At 40.5% G+C, this 19,849-nt stretch overlaps 1 protein-coding gene across 1 annotated transcript in view; it reads right to left on the reverse strand.

Moving 5' to 3' along the window:
- Positions 1–14,687: 14,687 nt before the first annotated feature.
- PRMT3 (protein arginine methyltransferase 3) overlaps positions 14,688–19,849 on the reverse strand; it is a 55,244-nt gene continuing 50,082 nt past the window's right edge. Inside the window, exon 15 of the mRNA XM_048307644.1 lies at positions 14,688–15,327. Coding sequence (XP_048163601.1) covers positions 15,218–15,327 — 110 coding nt within the window. The 3' untranslated portion in view covers positions 14,688–15,217. The remainder of the gene's footprint in view (positions 15,328–19,849) is intronic.

Below are 19,849 nucleotides of genomic sequence, written 5' to 3' on the forward strand. Positions count from 1 at the left end.
GACAGGGAAACGGGGACAAGGAACTGGACATGGGGGGACATTTGATCATAGCACATTCACAGGGAAGGTTCACCTGCAGAAAAGTGCCCAAACCACCTGCAGAGGTGGGTTTGCTTGGCACACTGACTCAGTGTTGAGCCATCAAGCATCAACTCAGCCAAATTTCAATATTAATAGAGATTAACACTCTGAGCAACACCGCCTGAAAAGAGCAGCTCTTCAAACTGTGGTATCTTGGTCACTTGTACCATTAAGGTTTGAACTCCTGGTCAGAAATTTGGAAAGAAAATATCACAAATATCACAAAACAAGGGAAAGCTGATCTTCTAAGCAGATTCCCTGGGAGGACACCATGAGTACCCACCCCACAGACCAGATTCTAGCAGATAGCCAGTGCATTTTAACATCATTCACCCACTGCCTTTTTCACTTCTGACTGGTGAGTCAAAAGGAAAAATCACAGCACGCACCTCTGTGAGGCTGAGGTTTCTCCAGGGTCAGCAACATTGACTACATGGTCCCATTTTAAGAAAAAACATAACAAACAGTGATGTACCTACTTTAGTATTTCACAAGGCAAGTTGTGACAGTCATTTGGGTTCTGATTGGGAAAAAAACCCTGAAACTATTTTCGTGGTCTCTCATGAGAAATTCTAGCTTTGTGTAGACCCAAGTTCTTCACATTAAATTTTTTCCTCTTTCACTGTGAAAGGGGAAATCCCCCAACACAGTGAAGTGGGTATGGTGATTCTCATAAGGGATAAAAAAACTGTGATCCTCTGTCAGCATGGAAAAATCCCACCCTTCATCTTGCAGAGTGCCAGTTGAAGAAACCCATCAGGGCTGATAAGTCAACCCAGTACTGGAATGAAAGGCTAAATCAGTGAGTGGTTTGTAGGGTGTTCATAGGCAGTGAACTCTTCAGCTCATAAGTTAAATATAGCATTATTTTGGCTGAAGAACAAGTGCTGAGGGCAAACTTTCAGCTACAGCTTCTCTCTCTGGGCTACCTATTCAAAGGGCATTAATAATGACTCCCTTTTCAGAAGCAAATTTGTCCCAGTATACTTGGAACAGGTCAGTGGGAATATACTGGTAAAAACACTTCCAACCCTCCTCAGCAGAGTCCCATTGTAAATCCAGAGAGAGCCCTTATCCTGGGGTCTGAGCCTCAGCTCTGAGAGTGCCAGGAATGCCAGCACTGTGCAGCTGGGAACATCCCCACAGCTGAGGAGCAGGAGATAGGGATGCATTACACAGCCACTTTTCAGCTCCATTACACTGTCAGATGGCTCAGAGGGGCTGTGGCATCGCAGCAGAGAATCTGGCTTACAGCTCGTGCACATGTGGCTGTTACTCACAGCCTCCTCAGCTGTTTGTCAGAGCTCCAGAATCCCACAGAACCATCTCTCTAATCCCTCGTGCTGATCTGGTCATGCTGAACTAAACCTGACTTGCAGCATCCCTTCAACTTTAACTCTGGAGAGACAACTCCAACATTATTCACAATAGAAAAAGTTAAATATCCTCGGATGATCTGTGCATTTCACTTAGGGTATTTGGTTTGAATCAAAGACATTGAATTGCTTAAAAATTGAAAATGCAAGTAAGTCTCTACCAGTTTATATACTGACATCAGGTTTAAGCATTCCCTTGAGCACAAATTTCCAACTAGAATGACACTGTTCTCCCAAGGTACTAGATTCATTGTTTAAGTGCTCACATTGTTAATTCCTGTGCTTCATTTTCTACGTAGCTTCAACAATGAGTTCCAAATGTACTTGATGCCTTGGTCATATGAAAAATTCAAGGTGATCCACTATCTAAGATAATGGAAAACTGAACCCTGACTACAGTGTCAAGATCATTTTCTTATCAAGATTCTCAGCCCACTCCTATCCTTGTTAGTGAGATGGTAAGAGATGCAAAAAAATAATCACCAGAGGTACTTCAGTCGTCAGCTTGTCCCAAGCACCTTTTTCATTCATTTTGTCTTTGCCCTTTCCTAATAAAGCCCCATTTATCTGGGACACTCAAAAGATGTTTTCTCATCACATTGCAAAGGACTTAACAAAATACAGCTAAATACCATCATTTCTCTTTTGCAGCTAAAGAAGCAGACAAACAGGCCCAGCTTGGGCAGCCAGAGGATGAACCAGAGAAGGGAAGAACCTACCCAGGATGATGTGAGACTGGACCTTAGTGCTGCCAAAGCCCCCAGGCGACCTCAGGCACATCACTTCACCTGAGAATTTGAGTGAACATGGGCAGCAACCTCCATTCTTTCTGCTCCTGCTCAGCAATATCTCCTCTGAGATCAGGTCTGATTCCACGGACTTCATGCAATTTCATATTCCCTTGTGTGACCTCTCAGTGGACCCCAACAGTCTGGGATAAAAGCATTTAAGTAACTAACTTAAAAACCTATTAGATACCATCATTTTAGGCAAAAGCAGGAGGATATGGTTATGCTGGCAGCCAGGGGGAGGTTCCACATGGTTAAGCAGCTGAACCAAGAGAAAGTGGTTAAGCATCTCTTACCAATACCTTTGGGCTCAGGCACTCCCAGCTTCCTGTCCCCCTTTCCTCAATAAACACATCAGTTATGGGGGGATCTCCATGGCTTTGCCATGTTGTCATGCCACTGCTCCACACCGACTCCCTTTTAGAAAAGTGGAAACACATGGCTCACTGACACAAAAGACATCTATGCAAAAACCAAGAGACATCCAGAAAGCAAGATTTCTCCATTCCAAACACCCCCAAACAGGCCCTCAAAGTTTCATGGATTTGTATTAATTTTTATGCTTGGTTTGGGTTTTTTTCAAGTCATGTGAGAAGTTTCATGTCCCTTGCTCTTCCCTACACTAAAATAACAGCCTCACCCTACTCCTTGCTTCCTTAGTGTTCAGCTTTCTCAGGTCTCTGCTTATATTTGTTTATCCACACTCCCCATTCCATCTTTTCCTGAAATATGTCCCAAGACACTTACACATCACTACCTAAAAACACAAAATTAAATACAACTTCTAAAGCATTTAAAGGTTTTTGAGTGGGGTTAGGATCAAACAGTGCTACGTTAGATGCCTACCCTCCTTAGAAATTCTAAAAATCCATCTTAATTCCAAACAAAGCTTTACAATGAAACTTGAAATCATATTAAAAAACTCTCCCTCTAATTTATTATTTTTGATATCTGTCTTTTTAAAATACATGCAGTAACATGAGCCAGAAAACTAATTGTGTATTTTTAGTTTGAACTTATCAGATTTATAAGCAAATCAATTTACTGGGTCTTGGGAAGATGGTAGCACTATCCATTGCCAACTACCAGTTTGCATATTATTTAAACATACTAAAATATAAGTCAAAACTCACATATTTGAAGCATAATTCTCATATTTCATCAGTATGATTGCCCTTGTTACTGCACTCTTCATTTTAATATAGCTAATACCTTATGAGGTTTACTTTTTCTGTATGATTTTGTTCTAAAGTTAGAAAAATCTTGCTTGGTGACATGTTTGACAGGCACCATTGCCTTGGTGTGCAGTATGGTGATTCGTTTCATCTTTCATGTACCTCTGCATATGTGTTCTCCATTTCAGATGCTATAAAAGCAAAAAAATCTTATAATTTTTGAAAGACAATCCAAAATATTTGTAAATAGAAATTTTACATAATAGAATTTACAGAATAGAAATTTGTAAATAGAATTTTACATAATACTTTTTAAAGTAGTTGCGATACTTTAGTCCAAACTTCCAGTTATTTCCATGGGAGATATTCCTAACAAATAAATGTTTCAACCAAAAAGAATGATTTAATACACCTTTGTCCCCTGACAAGGTATGATGCAGGGGTTATGATTACTTCCAGTCCACCTTGCACAGTTTCTAAGGAAACAAGATACTGCATCAAATTCTTCTTTGTTGGAGCCTACACATTCAGGACTTTGCTGAAACTTGGCATCTGAGCATCTCCAGGTGTCCTTCCTGCAGAACTGTAACTTTTTGGATTACAGCTACCAGGTGTACCAATGGTGGTTCATTGAGTGACACTCTGAAGAATTTTCTTAGGCATTTTTATTTCACTTCTCCTTTTCTTACTCTGCTTGTCTGTTTAAAGTGTTTTGAGACTGACCCCTCAGTTCTCTTCAAGCTGATACAAAAATCTGAGAGAAGCCTTTTGTTCACATACCTGCATTGTGACAGTGACATCTCCCTTACAATCATAAACACATTCCCCTTTAATTGCAACAGGGCAGATGGATGAGAAAGACATGTTTAGTGAGATGATATCCTTTGAAGAGACTTCTTGACAGTGGGAATATTTGCTTTTCCATTCTGCTGCCTCATCATCGGATGTAGGGTGCAGTCAGGTGGGATGAGGTGGGCTGAGCTGCCTTTTCCCCACTCCAGTCCCCAACCAGGGAATGGCCATGGGGATGATGAGCCAGAGGGTCAAACCCCAGAGACAAGTTATGCCTGCCCAGATATCTGCAGTATAACCACCTGGACCTACCAATTATTTCAATGTCAGCTCTCTCATCTCTTCTGTGCCAGAGCAAATTTTTCACTGCTTTACAGGAATTGTTACACAACTGACAACACAGAGATATCTTAGATCCAGAGGAGGGCTCCTGCCTCTTTCTACCCAATTTGTTCATCTTCAAGGAACACATCATTACTCAACTTGGAGTAAAAACATTTAGACAGACAAATTAAATTGATTTTGATGTCTGGAGACTTTAGCCTGGAGAATTTCACAGAACTTGGCCATATGTTCCTTTCTCCAACTTTCTGCTGGGATTGACAATTATTAGTGGTTACTCTTCAGGCATAGAGAAAAGAAGTCCGCTTGATCTGTAGCAGGCAGAGAAGCAAATTCCAGGTACCACACAGCACTGATCCTGGGGAAAAGCAAAGAACCCCCAAGAAAGTGAAGGAGCATACAGACACACACTTCAACTTCGAGACAATCACAATTTGAGAGCAGGTGTGAGATACAGGGAAAGAAACAAAAAAAACAGAACCAGACTGGAAATGAATGTACACTCCAAGGAGAAGCAGTAATAAGGTCTGCAAACCAAAACTGTTTCCTCTGCAGAGATGATCTGAAAACTACCAGCAGCTCCTGATATCAGCTGACAGAGTCAGCAGTGTTCAAACAGGGCTGATCCAGACCTCTAATTATTTTTTTTAGGCTAGCAAGGCCACCACAACCTGCTTCAAAACTCAGATCTAGATACAACAGGCAGGAGGACTTGAGAATATGGCTTCCCCTTGGACAGAGGGGCAGAGGAAAAGGGGCATGTACATGCTCAGTATTTACTTTTGGTGTGATTACCACTGAGCATACAAGCCTGGAAAGCTCATATGTGGAGCCAGAATAGGATTAACATCCATGGCAGCATGGTATTAACACCTGTGGTTTATTTGTCCCTCTCACATCCCACACAATCAGAGGGAAGCAAGCTAGAGCAAACCGTAGTCCCTGGGATGTAGTGCAGAAAGATGAAATGTTATCTGCACCATCTCCCCTGGCCCTTCATCAGATCCACGTGTAACCCCTGCAAAGATCCTCCAGGTGATAGCTCATCTCTCTCCCTTCCGTTTCCATGCTACTGAGCATGAAAAATAGCTTCACAGTGTGAGCTGCAACAGGCTGCAGGGAGTGAGCAGGAAAGAGAAATATGACCTGCAGAGGCTTCTGTGAAGCACAGAAAAATGTAATAGGATCTGGTGATGTTTTCTTAAACCACACGCTGCTCTAGGTTGAGGTAATTACCAAGTTGCAGGTAGGCATTTTATTGCCTTTTATTAACATTTCCTGTCACCTACACTGTTGTTACCAGCTAGGATTATGCATTCCTCTCCTTAATCCAGCTTCATCTCTAGAAAAATGGTAAATTACACTTGGCTAACCCCATCTGAGTTTTTATTCCTTATGGAAGACAGGTAGGGATGAGGCACTCTGGAAAGAGATTATATGTTTAAAATATTTTATGCAAAAAAGCACATGACAGATCTTCCCAGTGCCTCAGCTTCTCTGGTTCCTCACCATACCACCTTTTCAAAGAGACTGGTGAAGTGTTGCTTAATGCATAGCACATGTCAAACAAATCAAAGTTTGATGCTTGACCACTTCCCCTCCTCCCCAGATAACAACAGCTGCACATATCCAACTGTGAATGCAGATGGGGAAGGAGATTTGAAAAGATGTATTTGTCCTCTTCCAAAGGAACACTTCAGTGATTTAAAAATACAGCCAGCAACCTCAGAACATGCTGAAGAGCAGATTGACTAGCCATGACCTACTGAAAACAAGGTTTATTGGTAATATATTAGCTGGGCATTCTGACTAATGGGAATGGCTTCATTTTGCTCTCGGTGCTGTAACATGAGGTACAAACACAGGAATTTATTAGAAACATTCAAGCACAGAGCAGTGCCAGAGGAGCAATGACAGAATCAGGAAAAGCACCCATGTCCTGGCAGGCATATCAAAGAGTAGCATTTTATCAAAACCTAAAAAACTCCCCTGTAAGTTCATGGAAAGTCTTTTCTCAACTCTGTAGACTGCCATCACAATTTCTTGTGGGAATAAATCCATGTGAGCAAAGAAATGGTGGCACTGTGGTAACAGCTCAACCATTGCTTGCTTATTCCACTGACTGAAGCAGAGTTTTTAGATGGCAGCTACAAAAGCAGACTACAGGATCAGAGAGTCACAGCATTGTTAGCTGTGGAAGGGACCCTAAAGCTAATCTTGTTCCAACCCCCCTGCCAGGGACACCTTCCACTAAATCAGGTTGCTCCAAGCCCCATCCAGCCTGGCCTTGGACACTTCCAGGCATGGGGCATCCTCAACTTTTCTGGGCAGCCCGTGCCAGATGATGTTATAATATTGATTTTGTGGAGGTTTTCCTGCTGACAGCTCTCTTACCTACTTCCTTCAAACGTCTCAATTACTTCAAAAGTAATTAACTGTCACATGGATGAATAAGTCAGGCATGAAACATCTGATTCAGAAAAGTAGTTCTGTGTGAAAACCACAAAATTCCATTAAGGGCTGGGCTCAGCCACAACCTTAACTCCATGGTTATTCCTTAGCCAGATTTAAAGTTAAAACCATTTAGGTTTTAACTTAAGAATTGACCAAAACAACGGATTAAAAGGACATCTGAAAGCCATGAAAGATTGAGTGTTTACTCCCACCCTTATAGCATGTCATCTGCTTGTGGGGCTTTTTTAACATAGGAAGATGAGAAAAAGCATGACATCTTTTAAATATAGAACATAGATCAACCTTTTCTGAAGAAATGACATTCTGGAAGTCTGTTTTAGAGGAAAAAATTTTAAACTATCTGTCACTAAAGGCACTACAAAGGAGGTTGCCTTCAGGTTTTTGAGGAGCTTGCATTCAGAAAGGCAAACTTTAGTAAAAATATAAATCTCAGTTTCATCAGAGCAATAAAAAAAAAAAGAGAAAATTAAAATCCCTAGTCAGTTCAGAAAATTTTGATCAGAGCTGAATAGTTTGATAATTGAATAAGGATCTTAGCATTTTTACCTCAACATCCTCTGTTTCTGACAACATTAACCTTCCTGGGTTAACCAAACACCTCTCCTTCCATTTTCCTCAGCTGGCAGTGTGTTCCCTGCTGCAATTTGCTGTCATTTGCAAAGGATGTCGGTTTATTCCAGGTGAGAAGTTAAAAAGATTGGGGATGCCTGTCCCAGCTAGGCTGCTCAGCCCAGGTCATTGTCACCTGGCACCCCAAAGGAGCTCAAACTCACTGCAAACCAATGGTAACAGCATTATTTCTACCTCTGGGGACACCCCATAACATCTGTTATTCTCTAAGCTAAATCCATTTTGGGGTCTCCACAAACACAAGAGCTGTGACTGCTCTACAGGCACAATGCTCCCCAAATTAACATCAGTGCATGTATTAGTATGAGGCAAGAAACTTTGCACTGCTTTTTCTCCTCAGTGCAAGGCTTTGTATTAATTCCCAAGCAAGCAGTACAGCACAGTTTAACATCTGAGTCACAGAGAAGTCCTCCTCCTCCTCCTCCTCCTCATATCCAATTTTCCAGTTGAGTAGCCTTTGTTCCAAGAATGTCCAGTGCTGTGACAGGAGTCAATATTATTAAGAAATTCCCTCTTTTCAATGCTCCTCTCTTTGCATAACCCATCAGAAGGTTAAATCAAAATTCAATTCTACTTACCGAATCATACTTGTATTTCAGGTTTAATTACCTAAATCATTACCCAAAGTGGATCAACACTCCTTCAAGGGAGCTCCTTGTGCCACCCAGGACCTTTGGTCTTCTGGTGTGTCTCCCACCAGCTCACTTTCCCTCCTGCCACCCTAGAGCTCTTTCTTTCATCCAGGCAGCCTGTAACACTCAGGGAAATAGAAGCAAAAGCTAAAATTCTTAGCAAGACTGACTTTATAATGAAAAGTACTGCAATCAGAGGTACTAGAGAGTGACTGTTCTGAAGGGTGAAGCAAATATCTATTAATTAGTTTGGACAATACTGGATGAACTGTGTCAATTTTACAGATTTGCATTTATTTATTTGTTTATTTATTTATTTATCTCTAATTCTAGTCTATGAATATCACCTGCTCAAGTGTTAAACAAATTAAGCCAGGTGCAGTGATCCCAAGAGGCGCACACCTGGCACAGATTATATTGTAGTAGCACTGGCATTATGTCCACGAGAAGGGTTTTCACCAGAGGTAACTTCCCGGATGTGAGTATCCTCTAAGTACTTGAATCACTCACAGCTTGTTCCTCATTGCACACTGCTCTGGGGTGCAGATGTGATCTCTCTCAGTTAATGCAAGTCACTTTGGAAAAAATCTATCCATTCTTTTGTATAGGAAGGGATCATGTATCAAAATGCCAAAAAGGTAAGAAAAAAAACCTTGAAAAAATGGGTACCCCGTGTTTCACCCATTTCTCCTTGGAAGAAAACAAAATCATTTGGAAAGCCTCTCAAATCACCATGTGAAGGGGGATTATTTTAGCATCTGCCAATTGAATCCAAGGAGAATAATTTTATTTGGGTTGTAGTTCTTACTTGTGAAAGGCTAACTTCAGCCAGTCTGCTTTCCATGGGACATATTTGCTCTCACTCTGTTTGCACTGATGTTTTGAGTAGTACCCAAGTGGAAAATAGAATTAACATGTTGAGTAAGCTTTATTCCTCTTTAATTTGTTATCGCTCTCATTAAGAGTCTTTTATTTTACTTTGGTTAATTGTTAGAGGAACAGCAACAGAAATGTTATAAATCCGGAAATTGATTGTTTCATGGTAGAATTTTTCCATGGGATGAGTGAGTCCTTTTCATTCATCATGGAGGAGTTCAGAGAGTGCTGGAACCTGGATGCATTAGTAATTCAAAGAAATCCAGCAACACCCTTGCCATTTAGAAAGAGATAGAAATGAAGTTTGTTTCTATTTTGATATATGGGACTAAGCAAAGCAGATAAAAATTCTGAGCTAAGTGGGCACTGGGAAACAGACACACATTCAGGTGCTGAAAAAGCACGAGCTTTTTAAGTACCCTATTAACAACTTCTGGGTGCATGGTACCTCACTAGCAGGAAGGCTTCTCCTTTTGTCTTTGCTGCTCAGCAATACCATTAAAAATACCACTTTTCCCTGTGAAGTTAATTATCTACCTATGAATTTTAAATAAGGTCAAAAAAAAAAATCAAACAGCATCTGTTTAAACTTTTACTAAACTTGGAAAACCGAACCATCTTCAGGTTTCTGCCCAATTATATAAAAGCAATTCAAACTGGATGTTTTCTACACCTATTTAATCATGTAAGTCCTTCTGCAAATTTGTCTGCAGTGCTCATAACACTAAGAAGCCAGATTTTCCCTCAAATTTCCCTTGCCTTTCCATGTATTAAGGTATTTGTCTTTCAATTAGATGTCACTACTTCACCAGCTTTAACATCTGTCAATGCCTGGATAAACAAAATAATGTAAAATGTCTTTGCAATCTCTTGGAAAGTTTGTGTATTCAGACACATGCCGATGACTTTATTTTTGGTTGCCTTTGAAAACTCCTAAGTGCCATTACTATGCAGGTAATCAATGTAGTAAAAGCAGTAGCAAACTGTACCTTTAAACCTGGTTTCTAAAAATAAAATTATCACTTTAGTCTTCAGAGAAGCCTTTACTGTCAACCCTTGATCTTCCAACTCCCCCTCCTACCTCTTCCAGCCAGCCATAGCTGGGCTGTGTCATTGCACAAACCTCGGGGAAGACACACTTCTGCAATTTTTCCTTCAGATAATTTAAACCAGGGACAGAAAATGCTAAGAGTCATTACTACTGGGAACTTCAGGCACTATTAAACAGAGAGCAGAGAAACATCCTTGAAATAAAACTCTTCAAACCTTGCTGGCAGCCTACATTTTTAGTTAGAGGCTATATCTCCCAAACCAGCTCTCCGAATCCTCCATAGAGCTTTATTTGAAATTGAGGCTTTGCTTTTCTCTGGATCACAGAAGCTGGATCTGTCTCATTACAACACACCCCACAGGACAGAATTTAGAAGGTCAAACTGAGGTGTACACACAAAAATCCTATTAAGAGCCCCCAGCATGGTGCTCACTGAAGAGTCATTCAGTAACCAAGGACCAGAAGCTTCCAAGTTTGTCAGTCTTGCTCAGCTGCTCTCTGATGGGTAGAAGCAGCAAGATAATTTTACAGCTTAGCTAAACATTTAAAAGCACTGCAGAAGACAAGATTAAAAACAAACCAAAAAACAACATATCATTAACATCTAAATAAGAAGCAGAGCTGTGAGCATCCACACCATTTTCAGGTGGGTTATTTATCTTCAAGTACACAGACTCTGGGCAAAGATTTGCAAGAAGGTGGCAGGCCAACCTTCAGTTTTTATCTGAATAATAAGAGAACTTTTATGAATCACTGGTCAATCTAACTCCTCTGACTTTGGGCTAAGTATAACGTAAATTGCTTCAGCATGAACAGAGATTGATAGCTGCTAGTTAAGAACACTCCTTGAGAAAAAGGTTAACTATGGGACTAAACATTCAAAACTTCTGTCCATGCAATGCTCTTCAGAAGTGCTGGACTTCATTGTTAAGCACAGCAAAAACATACTTTCAAAAAAAAAAAAACCCTGAACCCCCCAAAACCACTCACATATACAAACTTACATGACACTGCTAATTCCTACCATGCAGGTTCCCTGGTTTTGCAAATGAAGGCACTTTAACATTAAATTTGTAGTTGCCACCTGCAATTTGGGGCAGGCAAATTTTATCCTCTTGGAAAAGACACGCCGTTACCCCCATGTATTCATTTGCCTTTTGCTGAGTGCAAGTTTCCAAAAATGAATTTATATAAAGTGAATTAAGGATCCTAAATTTTCTGATGTTGAAGAAAAGGCTCTGTTTATGCATAAAATTACACATTAAGGAAGGTATCATAATTCCATCTTGTATTTCTTCACGCACCTGACAACTGACCTGAAATTACCCATCGTTGTATTCATTTTTTCTTTATATCTTCCTAGATATGCATCATAGACCCACATTTTTTAATGTGCTTTAGCAGGTCTCCATTAGCAACAACAACTTACTCATACATTTCAAGGCCTGTGACAACCCTTTGTCTGTATCTGTCTTATTGCATCTGCATCCCATTTCTGCTATACCTGCAAATCAAGCATGCTCTGGGCAGCACTGGTTGCTGAAGCAAGGATTAAATTTGTACAGGGGTTGTTGCACCTCCCAAGAATCAGCTGCACATTCAACATTTCAAATGAAAAGGATCAGGGAGAAGAGGAGCAGCCTAGGATGGGACAGATCTGGTCATCAGAAATCAGGGAATGCTGTCAGGGCATGTTAGAAGTTCAAACAAAATGAAAACCAGCACCAAATCCAGAGCAGGAGAAAGCCAAAGGCCAGGCACAAGAGAGATGCTCTGGAAAGGAGCCAACAGCAAACAGCTCTGTGCATCATGTCAGACAAGAATCCAGGGGAGAGCAGCCACCTCCAGTGGGGTTTTTGCTTCTGCATCAAAACCTGCATCTGTCCATAGCAGTACCAGGGAAGCAGAGGGAAGAAACAGGAGAAAGCAGATTTCTTAAGAGAGGCAGGTGTTGGGGAAGATGAAACAGGAAAGCCTTATAAATATGATTGCCTGACAAAAGATTTTGGGAATATGAAAACTACAGGCAACATCGAAATGAAAGCCACTTTTGAAATACCAAGTCTTAGTTACCGAACAACTGGAAAACAATGGTATGGCCGACTGAAGGTAATCCCCTCTTGATTGAACAATACCCTCTGCTTGCAGGCAGGTCCAAGGGTCAGAGCAGACCCTACTAGCTCAGCAGAAGGGGTCCAAAGAGTAGTTTTTAGGAGTTAAGATGTAACACTCTATGGTAATATAAGAACTCTTATAGGCTGTATGTAAATGCTATAGGATTTGTATCTTGTATTAGATTGGTTAGTGACAATTAGAATATTCAGTACAGAAGATGATTTATTGTATTGTAACCAGGACTTCAGACACTTCCGCTTCCACTCTTGCTCTTACACTCTCTCTCTCTCTTTACTTACCCGCTCACTCTCTTGCTCTCTTGGGCCTGCTCAGAGCTGAGTCTGGCAGCTCTGAGCAGTGCCCCCATACCCACGCCCTTTGCAATAAACCGCCTATGTCCCAAGATCAGACTATAGAGATCTCTCGTCTCCGTCACCGACTGTCCCGACCGAACCCGTCCGTAACCTACAGGCAGGTAAATAAATGCCTCACTTGAATTTCAAAGTTACAGAGATCTAACCCATAGGATATATAATTTTGATACTTCCTAGTCAGGAAGAAGAAAAGACTTTGTCATGTAAGATGTTGCTGCTAAGAAAATAAAACCTGTGTGGTAAACCAGCTCCATTTATATCAGCTGGTGTAACAGACAAATGCTGTCAGATAAGTGAAATTCAGGTTCTCTGCAACTTACTTTTTTCTTTCTGTTCTGAATACAGGAGCACACACTGAAGTAATAAACTGAGGTCTGAAATTGTGACTACCCTAATTGCTAAAAAATATTTAAAAATTTGAAACACCAATGACTGATGAACAAGTTGTTCCTACCACCTGGAGGAAGAAATGTTTCCATGAGTTATGCAGAATTCCAGCCATTTTCACACTATTTTGTTTATTTATTAATTTTTGATTCAACTACAGATTATTTGCATCTTTGGCCACATTGACCATGTGCCTTAGAATAAAGGATCACATTTGTATGAAGGATTACTATCTCTTACTGGATAAATTCAAGGGCATTTCTACCCTAAGTAGTTACTTTCCACTTTTCTGCCTCAGATTCAATCATTAGAATTCCTTTAAGAGAGTAGTTATTGATCACGTTTCCCACAATATTCAATTATTTGAGTAACAATTAGGAAATGTAAATAACTGATTGTGCTGTCAGATGAATCCCATATTTTACAAGTGCTAGACTGAAAAAAGCCCCCTATAATTGATGGGTTATTTCCACAGCATGCTGTGAGACACTGGCTATTAGATCAATGTTCACTTGAAATTCTTTGAAAATCCAGTGCCTTTATCAAATGACCCTCCTCAGGCTTTACATTAATGAAAGTCTTTTCAGAACATTTTCCCACTGGTTAGATGATACCAAATCCTCTGTTCTTGGCAGAGTTTGGGTTTTTGGGGATTTATTTATTTATTTTATAATAGCATTTACCTTTTTCTTTTACACATTTTCAAGCTTTTTTTGTCTTCATTTTTAGCCCTGCAACCCAAGCCTACACAAACTCTCTACCAGGCTTTGCACTGCTATCCCTTTTCATTCTTTTTCTTCCCTTCTTGTCTTCTATGGCAGCATTTACACAAACATAGAATCTGCAGAAGTATAAAAAAATTCAAACTGGAAGAGCCCTGAACAAGACCAAAACGGATATATGTCACCAAGCAGGAAAAATGCTAGCAGCTCATTGAGACTCACATGTGTTTATCACTGTAGAGCATTCACACTTCTCAGAGACTACTGGGAAATAAAACTTGCATCTTTCGTTTTTTCTGTGTGTGCAACTGTCTCGTTTTTTATGAAGTTTTTTTATATTAAAGCCTATCCTGAAAATAGAATTTATAAACTGTGTGCAGTCTCGCTTGCATAAACTTAGGGATCTAAAATCAGTGTGAGCAATGAATTCACACTCGCTAGTGGGTGAACACAACAGCCAAGGTGCCCACACGGGTGGCTCTGCCTCACACCTCTGGAATGAGCTGCCCAGGCCAGGTGTTCAGCACCTGAGCATTCCTGTTATGTGAGCTGAGCTCCTGAACATCCACATGTTAATCAGGGCATTTAAGGGGTCTAAAGGGAATTCAACAGCTTTCACATAGGAATGAATATCTACATGCACCCCCCTCCCTTGAAGTCAACCCCTGACTGTCCACAGGAGTGAAACCAAACCCACCCTTCCAGCAACTGCTATTTGTTTGTTGTGTTTTTCCTAAAGCTGCTAAAATACACACTTCCATCCACCTATGCCCCGACAGGTTAGTAGAGAAAAAACTGTAGGCACAAATAAATGAGCCATCACAGGATAGACAGAATTTCCAATTACACAGAACACAAGGAAAGTAGCAACTGCATTATATATATCACACTGGGTTCATTTATTTAGACAAATGTAACTGAAATGTGTACAACTTTTAAATTGCAGAAGTGTAATAAAAATACCTTCTTTGTTGCTGCTGTCTTGCAGTTGGAATTCCAAAATTATTCCCACTGGGATTTTCCAGCTACTGCTGAAGTGCACTGACACATGATTGAGCTGCTTCTTTCATAAAAAAATACTATACAAGGATTTTGCCAGTGGAAGAATAAAACACTACTGAGAGATCATATTTATTGTTCCTTACAGCAAGACTTTAAGCTCATTTTTCCTCACCCAGCAGTCTCAGGTAACCCAAACCCATCTTTCTTGCTTTCCTCACATCACGTGAAGCAGCAGAATCTGATTTTGTCGTAAATCTTGGTTCTAGGTAACTTTTCCATATCCTTGTGTGTGCACACACACACAAACCAAAGAGTTTACCATTTTTGGATATTTCAAAACACTTATCAGCAGTCAAACATAGCATTTGAATTGAACACTTCCCAGACATGGACAGAGTTTCACTGAAGGCTGTAGGTCTGCTGTGCGTCCTTCACTGAAAGGGTGATGAAGAGGGACCGCGGATCCTTTCTGTTCTTGCGGACTGTGATCTTTCCTCTCAGGGCCTCTCCTGCAAAAGTAAGAAGGAAATTGCTCTGGTTACAGTATTGAATGACTCACAGTAACCAAAGATGCATTGCATCCATGTTGCATGAGAAGCTGTTACCAATCAATCAGAATTTTAAAAGTCTACAAAAGTTTAAGTTTTCGAAGCTCTTGATAACAAACCTAAGTCAAACTAACTGCAGTTAAACGTGGAGAAGTGCTGAGTTGTGTTGGATGCTTCACTTCTCAGAGGTTCACCCAAATTGCTGATATGCCAAATATTTCACTCGTGGCTGGGGAAAGCCACTGTATCCCTTGGATACAGTCACCATCTTGGGGTGAAACCATGCAGGCACAGAAGCCTATTCCCCTCCTACTGTATGGGCCATGTGGTTTGTATTTGCACTGCATTTCATTTAAGTTCTGACTGGGTACTTTTTTTATCTGGAAGGAAACTACCACAGAAATCTCTGTGGCATTTCAAGTGTATACATTACTAATTGCAGGTTTTGTTTTACAAAGTGTCAATGTCCTGAGCTGATAGGTATGTCCTTCAGTCACATCCAGAGTGAATGCTTTTAAAAACCTACTCTCAATTCCTTTTCAGTCCTTATTAAGACCTGTCATTTAAGGAATATTTGTAAATTAGGAACCCATCAAATAGAAACACGCACATTTGTAAATTTGTACATTCAGGAAGTCCACTGCTGAGCCACCTCATCCCATCATTTCATACCCAGAAGAGCTACATCCTAACAGATGATTTGCTGAACACATTACAGCAGGCCATGATCCCAATCTACAGCAGTAAGTTCCCTGCTCCTCTCCCATCAGGCCTCCCTCGCCCCATTCATCTTCATCCCTCACACCAGCCACATCCACTGCTGCTACTTTTCTATCTCACTGGATCCAAAGTATTTTCCAGCTGTTCATTACTCACTGTGATTTTAAAAGCCATTGCTAATATCCTGCTAAAAAGCTTTCTTACTGCAAAAATGGAAACAAATAGTAATTTCAAAACTAAGCTAGTTTCAAATTCAGGAAGAATTTTGGAGGGCTCCATTTGGCAGAATTCTCAGTTGCATCCACAAACAGTAAACTGTCAGAAAGTTCAAATTATGAATTATAAATGCAGGACATTTTGTCAAAGGCTGCAGTACAAATATCAAAGAAGGCTTATCAGCAAGAATGACTGTAGTACCAAGGATGAGGAGAAAAAAATTTTTTTATCATTTTGGTTTTGTTTTTTCTCATGTGACAGTTAGCTGGAGATTCCACTACAATTCCTGTTTTGTTATGAGGAATCAAAAGACTGACATCACACAATGCAATTTGCAGAGAATTGTGAAAATGGTTTCACAGATTATTTTAACAGAGACAGGTTTGCCAGACATAAGGACAAGATAAAGAAAAAAGGGCATTATAGTCTCACTCCAGCTAGGAAATTTAACCGAATTTGAACACACAGATTTTCAAAACTGCTACAAAATTACCTACTTGATTTATTTTAACATCCTGTGATAACAATTCAGTAAGAGTAAAGAGCCTCTGAGAACTAAAATTCTATTATTTCAATTAATCCGTACTTCAATTTTCCCATTTAAAACATTAATACAAAACAATAAAACAAAGCAAAAACTTAAATGTAATTTTTAGAAATAGCTGACTTCATAGGACAGAACCCCCAGATTCTGCTTGCAAAAACAGTTAATGAAACAAAGCATTCCATTCAATTTTCCCCAGCTATTCCTTATGCTGTAACCACATTAAATCTGCTTTTCTGAGCAGCCTTTTCCAAGGGCTGAAGCAAACAACAGCAGTAACAGAAAGGCAGTTCTGAACAATTAATCAATGTCATGTAGATAGAAAATGACGGATGTTTTCCCCCATTCTCTGTCCTAGGAGCTGCCTGGAGGAAGCTGTCTCTGGGACTCAGCTGCATCACCTTGCTCTTATCACGCTCAGCTGAATGCAAGTAAACCACACAGTGCCATTGCAGTTTGATTAGGACAAAACTGAATCCATTACCATCCCCTCCCTGCATTTTTATTATCCCCTGGGGAGGCTTGAAATTTTTCCCCAAATGGAAAAAGCACAAGAGTTCAGGAGAAGTGCGGTATAAGCTTGGCAAGTGCAGGAAAAATACACCCCTATGTCCATACTGACTCATAATCATATCACATAATGCATGTCTGGTTGCAGGCTCTATAGTGCACGTGCTCTGGACACTCAAACCAGTTTATTTTGGTTCTGACTTTTACCACCAGTAAAACTGTAAGCAATTGCATCTGTCACTTATGTTTGTGCAATACAATCACACATGGGGCCAGCCTGCAGTCTGTGAGCCAAGGTCTCTCTCAGTGCAGAGATCCCAGGATCACCAACAGTGTTCAGGCCCAACAAATCATGTTTTTTCAGTCTATAAAGGATTTGATCAAAACCAAAGATTCTACAGTCCCTTGCATGCATATCCATAACATGCACTTAAAGCTTGAAAAGCCCCATGGCATGTAATGTGAGGAACTACCCTGCCTTTCAATACAACTTGGTGTCTTCTCCCTCTTTGATCACAAAAAAGACTCAAAGAGTTACCAAAGGCAGCCAGCAATCAAGGTCTTTCAGGTTTCCTTCTTTTCTTCCCATGGAGGAGTTTGATGAAGCTAACAGTGGGACAAGTAAGAACACAGTACTCAAACCATTATTTATTCTGAACCCCAGAAATTAAATTCTTAAATTCTGAATTTAAGAAACTTATGAAAGAGCTCACTGGAATTGTTTCAGAGAGCCACTAGAAAACTGCAGTGGCTTTGGGCTAAAGACACCTTAACTACTGAACTGCTGGTGAAAAGTACCTTTACAAATCCCCTACACTGTAAAGAACCACTGAGTGGGTTTGTGCCCTCCCAGTCACAAAGCAGGAAGATTTGATACCGCTCTTCACAGTGAGGTTGTCCTTGCTGGAGGCTAACAATTTAACCACAATCTAGTTGAAATAACTGGACCTGCTATCTAATGCAACACTGAGCTCTAGCATGCAACAGAAAAACCAACAAGTCTCAAAAGAGTCTGGAAGAGCTGGGTAGAAAGCAGTTTCCAGATACCATCTATCTTCTGAAAATGGAAAACAAGAAAAGACTGAAACAGTTTGTGGTGGGACCAAGAGCACTTCCCTTAAACTCAGGAACTTATCCTTAATCCACCCATTAATCTTCTTAACCTGCAGGCACCTGCAGCTGTGCAGAGACTGCCACCTTCTTCCCCTTTGGCCACTTCTACTGCATCTCCAACCCAGTGTGATCCAGCGAGCAGTTTCTGTTCTGAGCAGCAGCCACTGCCTTTTGGTACCATCCATCTGATCTGTGATAACCCTTCTGCTGGGCTGGCTACTTTTATAAAAGTTACTTTTGTTTGCCAAATCCTTTCTGTTGCATCACTGTTCACCCTCTGCTGAAACTATCCCGAGGTTCTGTCTTTTCCTTTCATGCTCTGACTATATTTTCTGAAGAGTTTTTGCACCAAACTGACGTGTTGCAACTGCTCAAGACAGCCTAGGAATGAGGCTGCTGTGAAGAAGTCTGAACTGCCAGCTGAGCAAGGCAAGGCAGGCTTGTGTGGCTGCCTGAGGTAACCTGTGTGCACTGCAGGTGACAGAGAATCCCAGACACCTCGGGTACCACAAAGAGTTGCCACATGAATGATGAATGCAAGCTCCTCCTCAATGTAGAGCTGCAGTGGCCAAACTCACTCACCTAGAACTAGGCTTAATTCACCACCTTTTGTAGTGGAGATTCTAAACTGTATAGCCTTGTCCCAAGCTTCCTCTCAGCAATGTGACAAAATTCCGAGAAAACCAGATTGTTGTTGCTCTTTGAACCATATTCCCTTGCAGCTGCAGAACTTGCAAAGGGAGGCACACAGAATGGCATCTGTGTCATCAGTCCATCCAAGTTTTCCTGTCTAAATATGGAATTTCTATTATCTTTCAATGAGACAGAACAGCCATGGGAAGAGATTCTTTCAATTTAGTGCCTGAAACTCACTAAAACACCTAAAAATGTTTCTGAAAAGTCAGCAGGATCATTTTAAAATGCAGATTTTGATAAATACAACATAAGACTTGCCAGACTTAGTGTGACCTCAAAATTCAAGTTTTAACATTTACTAGATTTTAAAAGCCAGCATCACCTTTGGAGGTGCCACTTGTAAATAAACAAGAAACAGAATTCTATAGACACCATGTTGCAGCTGGAGACAGGCAAAACAGACACTAAAATCTTAATTAGGAACCAAATTATCCAACTGGGATGCACAATATTGAAGTATTTCAGTATAGGATCAAAACGTTCAGACAGATTAATCGTGCCGGCATTGTTTTCCTACTTTTAATAGTGCTGTCTAAGTAGACAAATCATCATTTTTTCAGTCTGTAAATTTACAAACAGCTTTCCAATTACAGAAACTGGGGAGTTAAAGACAATCAAGGATTTTACAGGAGCTTAGTCATGTGAGTTCTGCTCCAGCTTTGCCGTGCTAGCCCCTTTAACACC

The sequence above is a fragment of the Corvus hawaiiensis genome, chromosome 6 (assembly GCF_020740725.1).
Source record: "Corvus hawaiiensis isolate bCorHaw1 chromosome 6, bCorHaw1.pri.cur, whole genome shotgun sequence".
NCBI classification, from domain to species: domain Eukaryota; kingdom Metazoa; phylum Chordata; class Aves; order Passeriformes; family Corvidae; genus Corvus; species Corvus hawaiiensis.